The sequence below is a fragment of the Poecilia reticulata genome, linkage group LG23 (genome assembly GCF_000633615.1).
Source record: "Poecilia reticulata strain Guanapo linkage group LG23, Guppy_female_1.0+MT, whole genome shotgun sequence".
In the NCBI taxonomy this organism is placed as follows: Eukaryota; Metazoa; Chordata; class Actinopteri; order Cyprinodontiformes; family Poeciliidae; genus Poecilia; species Poecilia reticulata.
This window is the reverse complement of record NC_024353.1, coordinates 5115020-5122609: the sequence shown is the minus strand read 5'-3', so window position 1 is coordinate 5122609 and position 7590 is coordinate 5115020. Positions and strand designations below refer to the sequence as shown.

At 37.7% G+C, this 7590-nt stretch overlaps 1 protein-coding gene across 2 annotated transcripts in view; it reads right to left on the bottom strand.

Annotated features, from left to right (window-relative positions):
• plxna4 (plexin A4) overlaps positions 1-7590 on the bottom strand; it is a 233178-nt gene that overhangs the window by 59565 nt on the left and 166023 nt on the right. For both annotated transcript variants that reach the window (XM_008400677.2, XM_008400675.2), the window contains exons 6-7: positions 4663-4786; positions 460-613 (exon numbers count right to left, since the gene is read on the bottom strand). In XM_008400677.2, coding sequence (XP_008398899.1) covers positions 460-613; positions 4663-4786 — 278 coding nt within the window. The remainder of the gene's footprint in view (positions 1-459; positions 614-4662; positions 4787-7590) is intronic.

Sequence of the window (7590 nt, the reverse complement as noted above, 5' to 3'; positions counted from 1 at the left end):
TCTACATTTTCCCCACATTTTGAATATATATATATATATATTTCTACATTTGAGGGACAAATGTCAACAAATCCACACACAGACTAATGTTCATTTATTCTAACTCCTAAGGAGTTGCTTGAAGGCTTGTCGAGTTGCTTGTGGTAATGAGAAAATAATCCACGGGGTGTTCTTTTGGTCTAAAACTAACTGAAGGGAGGAGATCAAAATGAAAGCAGGAGCACTCTGGTGGCAGGTTTGTTTGTATTCGACAGGTTTGTATTCGACAGGTGCCACTGACTAGCTGTTTCCAGTGACACCATTTTGTAATTTCTTGGTATTAAGAGAGATCTCTACAAATATTATAAGTGTATGTTTATAAAGCAAACATGAAATGAAATGTCAAAACTGTGACAACGTTGTACTTTAAGGAACAGTGCATTTCCTGAACAAACTTGTACCATTATCCATGCTTCTTACCCTTGTCCACAATAATTCGTGGCATCTCCTTTTCAGCTGGTGAGGAACACTTGATCCGGTTTCCTTCTACCAAGCCGTTCATCTCAGCCAGGTCCTCAAATGTGCAGTTAACGCCTGCTGAAAGTTCTGGGACATTATGGGCTTCCAGCACCAACTGCAAAGGCAATGGAATGAGAAGATTGTTAGGAATGAACATATAAACTGTTATTCTTATGCAAACAAACTTATTCTCCAGGTTGTTGGCGATATGGAGTAGAGATTCAGAAGATGATCCAGCAGTCTGTTTACATTTTAAGAACAAGAAACACAAGTATGAAGACATCAATATGTGCATTTTGAACAAGAAATTAGTGGTTTTAGATGAGTAAAACATAAAAAAAATCAAAACATGGGTGAAAACAAATAAGAGGACAGTGGTTGGGCCAACTGTTTGGTTGGAACCTGCATTCCTAAAAATAACAAAAGGAGCTTCTTTACTTTTTTTTAAGCAAATAAGATACAAGACATCTTGTGACATTTATTTTTGGTTTAATTCTATACTTGATGTGTAAGTGACTAACCTTTTGAGTAAAATGGAGCTAAAATTAGTTAAGAAAAGACCTTGGTGCAGATCTTGGTAGCAGTAGATGAATCAATGCAGGGTTAAAGAAGAAGAAAGCAAAATGAATTCAGATGAACTAGTGCTCAGACAAGAGGAGAAACAATCCACTAGGATCACTGAGGAAATCAAATGAAGCAGTGAACCATTAGGCAGAGGCTTGCAAGCACACCGGCTAGCGGACTGTCACAGAACGGAGCATTCTCCAGGATATAAAATATGCTAATTTTTCACCATCATATGAAAATGCTGTATAAGCTCCCCTGGCACCTCAGGAAGAACGGCCTCATGTGAAGTAGGGAGGGAGGGAGAAACAAAGTGTCCTTTGCATAAAAGAGAGGAAGATGTTGAGGAAGGTGGAGCAGGGTCAAGACCACAATATACATATTGATGAAAAACCCCAGTCTGTAAAGAGGGCGATGGTTTAAACACTGATTTCAGGTGTAACCAGTAGTACACTTGTGATGCAACACTAAGAGCTGCATCAGCAGCACAGAAGGGCTGACCTGCACTGTTTTTATATTGCTATTTAATGAAAAGAAAGCAGCAGCTGCATAGCCATCTGCACTAAATCCCACATAAAACGGACAGTGAATTCCTAGCCCCCGTCTCTCCTAAATACTCCATCCATCCATCACCTTCCTGATAACTTGCTTTTATTTGCTTTTCTTTTAAAGTAGTAAACAGCCAGACTCACGGTTTGCTTTAGTGCATTCGGTGAAAAATAAAGAGAAAAAAAAAAAGATAAGCCTTACCACTGAGGGAATATTTTAGAAAAAGCATCCACTAAGCAAGCATTTACACACATAGCCTTCTGTGGTTGGTAAAAGCCATTTTGTTTCTGTAAGGGTAAGCAAGGATGTTAAGTCAGAAAGTCATAAATGTGCCTAAATTAGCAACCCTTGAAATAATAGTGAATAAACTGCTAGTAATTATGATTCTGAAATGTATTCAGATGACCTTAGATCAACAGACATAGAGGCCTTGGTGGTTTTGTAAAGAACACATCTTCAATAAGCGAAACCAAAGTCAGAATTATTTCCAAGGAAAAAAAAAATCCTACGAGACAGACTATAGGAAGGACATGTCCTTGCTTTTAATCAGAGATTCCTCTGCTGTATCTTTCCAAACACATTAAATAACCCAAAGGTCAAGTTGTGGCCACTGCCTGTTTGGCTGAAACCTCTGCAGAGCATTCAGCGGAATGGTAAATGTGTGCAGAAAAGGTTAAGCACTCAACAGCATTGCACAGGCACCCATGAATATTATTAGACTGATGCGGAGGTGTATTTCTGACAATCAGCAGCTCACGTTTGACCTTCTGAGGAACGCAGACGAAAACAGTCCTTCTGGTCTTTGGAGAACTAAACGAAATATTCACTTGATCTGGGAGATTCAAAGTCGGTTCTAAAACAACCATGTGAAATGAGAATAAACTAATGTAACAAGATCAGTATTTATAACATTGACTAAAAAAATGCTTCTTAAAAATAGAAAAAACTGCAATATAGTGGAGGAAAAAAGTAGACTTTAAACGGTCTCCTAAAAATATCTCAACAATCACAGCAGTGAAAATGACAAAAAAAAAAACTTAGAATACAACTGATGCATTTAAAACGTATCTTAAAATACATCAATTAAGCCACTCAACTTTTTACATTTTGACACATTAGAACCAGAATTTCTCTTAATGGGTTTTTACGATATGGTCCAACCATATCTGTCATGAAACTGAAAGAAAATTATGTAAAAAAATCAGTAGAAGAAAGTAAAGTCCAACTTTGTTTAATTTAACTGTACTTTTTCTTTTTTTTACAAACAGCTTTTTCTTATAGATAAAATTCTAAAAAGTTTTATGAGCATTTGTAATTTGTAATTAAGTTCTCCTCGACCAACACAATCCACCATATTAGGAAAACGTTTACACATGTGCAGCCTATTTGAAAGGTTCAGACTGTTAGGGATTAAACAAGTTAACTGCCTCCACTATTTAGCATTTGGAGATTTATGCTCCTCTGCAAAACCTGTTTATTTTCTTCAGAAAAATGGCTCCTGTTCTACAATCCTGGTTAGGCACTAACCACAGCTGTAGGTACACATATCAATATACCTGAACAGGTAAAAACTTGGCCTGCTAACTTGCATTTCAAAGTCATGCCTCCAGCAGCTAAATATGCTTCATTTAGCTGCCAGAACACATGAAAACACAGCTGTGCTAAACTGTATGCTGGTAACGATTGCAGCTATTTGCTTGAAGAGTATTTCAGGAGCTGGAACTGAAAACTGTGAGGTCAGGATGTAAAGGATCGGTGTTGACAGACAGTAAAATGATACAAAGCCGTATTGGAAAGTTAACACCATGTAGTCAATAGTACTTAAAGCCCAATTACACTGTGGTACAAATTATGTTTGAGGGAGTGATATTGTGAATCTGCCAGACAGGATTTTCTCACTTGCAACATATTCAGCCATCATCACAATTTACTGCAAGGTGGTGCTGTTAAAGGAAATGCTTGAATGCTTGCTGGGAGTGTTTTCCTGCTGAATAAACAGACATATTCAATTGCTGCTAATAAAACACCAGAAGAAGTGCCTATATTTTTGTACAAACTCAAGCATTCGCTCTTTAAGCTGAAAAGTGCATGAAGATTCAGCTTTCCCGTGAATCAGTAGCATTTCGTTGCACACAGTTACCAATAACTTGTTTACATTTCTGTGAAATGGAGTTGAATAACTTCTAGCCCAGATATTCTAGTCCAAGAAAATTGGACTATATTCTACACTTCCTTTGTGTATTTTAGTGTCACATCAGAGAAAATAGGTATGATATGCCCCACTAGGCTATTTTTGGATTAATATCAGTGATTTGTGGTGCTGTTTAATGTCAATATTGTTGGTCTGGAGCTAAGCTGCTGCTGCTTCCTGGTACTTTGCCAGGAAGCAAAGTCTTCTTGAAACACACTTTCAAAATGTCTTTCTTAATTAGCATAATTTATTATGACCTCTACATATTCTAATGTACCCAAACTGATCCATGATTATGTGAGAAATATGCCCTACAGCATCATATCAGACATGTTCCTATAGCATGACAGAAGCACCACAATGCTTTATAGAGTATAGGAGCTTGAATACAACATTTCCAGTGCGATCCAATAATCTTACTTCACCAGTCCACAAAATGTTATGTCTCTTCTCTTTAGGTCAGTTAATGTCTCATTGGCAAACTGAATCCTCTTGAGTTACATGTTTTTTCCCCCTCCAACAATGGGGTTTTCTGGAGACGTATTAATAAGCCAATCCTTTAGATGTTTCCCTTCTTCAAGCAACCGAACACTGTTCACAATGACCCGACCCATTTAACTCCAATTTGTTGCCTTTGTACTCAAACGAGGACCAAATATTTCTTTAAAATCGAGCAACCTCACTGCCATTATTCTGAGCACCCCCTCCCCTTCAATTACTGATTCAGGTACACAGAGTGGGCAGCATGTGCATCATTAGAGCACAAATATTCTTGATTAAAAATTGATGACATGGTGAAAACTTGACAAGAGTTTCTCTTTCAGAAGAAGCAACGCATGTGTTCGCTTCCATCCACTCACCGTGACGCTAAACTGGGACACCGATATGTTGTTCGGGTGGACACTTAGACGCACACACTGCTTGATGTCTGAAGCAAAGCGCCGGGGTTCTGATGAGCGCTCACATTTCTCCTTTCTGGCACACCTGAAAGGAAAGGGGGGGAAAAAAAACAGGAGGGGTTGTTATTCTGGGATGAAAAATGGACACGCATCCAAATGCACATAGTAACCTGATCGAGGCTTAGTCTACCTGTTGCCATCTGGTGAAAAAAAAGAGGAATGTCCCCAACCCTCTCAGACAGGGTCTATTGGAAACATTTATCATATTTCCTCTCTGGAAACGTACCAACTACTGTGGGTGGGAGCAGTTGTATTTAAAACAAAGGTTGCTCTATATGTGCAAGTAGAGCCAGCCCATTGGGAAAGAGGTTTCCCGTGCTTTTGTGCAGCAACCTTAATAACTGGCATTCATGGGCAATGCCAAATGCAGGTGGAAAGGTGGATGCTAATGGGGGTAAGTGGGATAGATTACCCCAGTTCTTAATACCAAACCAGGTGGCCCGATCCAGTTTGTTACAGTGGTTTGAGGAAAAGGAGGGACAGAAGCTTTGTGCTTAAGGTGGAATTTACCGACTCTTGTTCTTAATTACAATCCCTTGTTAGACTGAAAGGGCATTCCCCATTTAGACTGGAAGAAAACTGCCATTCATTCTAACCACAAACTTACTGTTGCTAGTTTTTACATAGAGAACGCAGTTTCGTTTTTGCTATATGTATGCATTACAAGAAAATGTCAAGCTACAATTTTGTACACACCCATTCCTTTTTGTAAATTTGTTTTTGTTTAATCCTATTCTGATTTAGTAAAAAAAAACCTCACTGTGTAATTAAGAACCTGGAAAATCTAGGGAGGTCTAAAAACTGATTGGCTGTAAGAGGTCACAATCAATGTAGTTGAAATCTGCCACAAGGAAACTTTCAGACTTTAAGGAGGGAGGATTTTGACCTGACAAAGAGTATTGTAAAGAAGTTAAACAGCCTAACACGACACAAAGACAACAAAAAAAAGCAGTTAGAGAGTGAGAGAGCTTGAGTAAGAGGAAGAGGAAAGAATGCAGGGAAGTGAAAGAGAGTAAAAAAAAAAAAGTTTAGATTTAAAGGAATACAGCCATTGTTGGCTGTCTGTGAAGCTTTTCCTGCTAAGCCGGTTTCAGTAGGGGTTTAATCGCTTCAGGTTTCTTTGTGCTCCTATCACTGGTGTCTGTGCCTTTCCTTTGTACTGATTTAATAGGAACACATCATTTGAACAGCCTCAGGCAAACAAGCCAAATATAAAAATCCACAAATACAAACATTCGACAGTCACGAAAGAAGCAGATTCGTTTCTTTAATATCATTGTGTGTTGTTGTTTACGCAGAGCTGCATTGTAATTTTGCAATATAATTCTGAATGATAACGAGTGTTTTGATAAAAAAAAAAAGTACATTTCAAAAATAGTCACATTGCAAAACTGTGTACATGCACACGTAAAACATGATTTTGTGTGAACTCGTAAAGTTTCTCAGGAAGTTAGCCATATGACCCAACAAGTCTTAATCACAAGTACGATTTTACAATTTATCTTTCTAACTGCAACGCAGTTTTGCACATTATGCAATGTAACAGTATGAATAAAATATGCAGTTACTTAAAAAAAAAAACATTTAAACAAACAGCTTCATTACTTTAGCATCCCTCCACATCTGTGCTTATTTTGTTTTATTTTTTGAAAAGCTTTTCTCCATCACTAGCTGCTTCTAAGTTCAAGTTTTCTTTTTACTTCCATGCTGTTTGGTTTTTAACATCAAACAGAAAAAAAGAGAATTTAAATGCTGATGCCTTTCCAGTTTTAGTTTTGCATATGAGAAACTAAATCCAACCCGAGAGAAATATCAGATGGTATTCTGATTTACAATACATGTGCTCAGGACTGATAAATGAGCTACGGAGTTTGCAGAAGGATCAGGCACGTGCAGACGGGGGGTGCTTGTGCACCTGCCCTTTTTGCTCCTTGCCCCAAAGTGCCCTTTTGGTCAATCTTTATTTTTATTTTATTTCTGACACATAACATGTACTAAAAGCTCAACGTAGCGACTGTTCCAGATTACTGAACAGATTTTGGTGAATAAAAAAAAAAAACTTTCTTGGTGAATAAAGTGGAGTAGACTTGCTACTTGTCAGATGATGGACAACGTTGAAGTATCGTTTCTGCTTCAGCTCGGAGTCGCGGTTTAAGCAGAGAGGTAATGAAATACAACAGACWCTGACAGGCCTCTGCGTCTGCCTTTCTCTGAAGAATTACTGAGCGGGAGGAGACAGCCAGGTGAGGAGAAACTGTTCTTATCTACCGATTCAGTATTTTTATTATACAGACATTAGGCTGTTGTTGGTGTGCTATTAGCTAGCTGATAACTAACGACTTTGCTAGCAAAGCTAGAAAACTAAAAAGCTTCTCCCCTGTATCTTTAATGATATCCAGTCATTCTTTAGTATTGCTTATGCAATAAGGGCACATCGCCCGTCCAAAACCGATCAAAGCCATAATGGATATATGTCCAATCTTCTAACTTCCTTTGCTGTATAATGTACATTTCATTTATTCTGGCGTTAGGTAAATGCATCTTGAAGGAGAATAACACTTAAATAAAAGTCCGACAAGGATATTCATTTAGAATTAAAAATAACTCACCCTGAATTACCATGATAGATATAATGAATGTAATAAAAGTGACATTAATGAAGGGGAAAAAACTCAACCCAGACTTTAAGTTTAGGGTCTGGTTCGCAGAGTATGAAGTTAAATTTGTTTTCCTAATTATTCAATGTGGGAAAAAACTAACCTCAGTTAAGTAAAATAAAATTGTAATCAAAACTTTTGGAATTGTAATGATTTCTTTAAAAAAAAAACA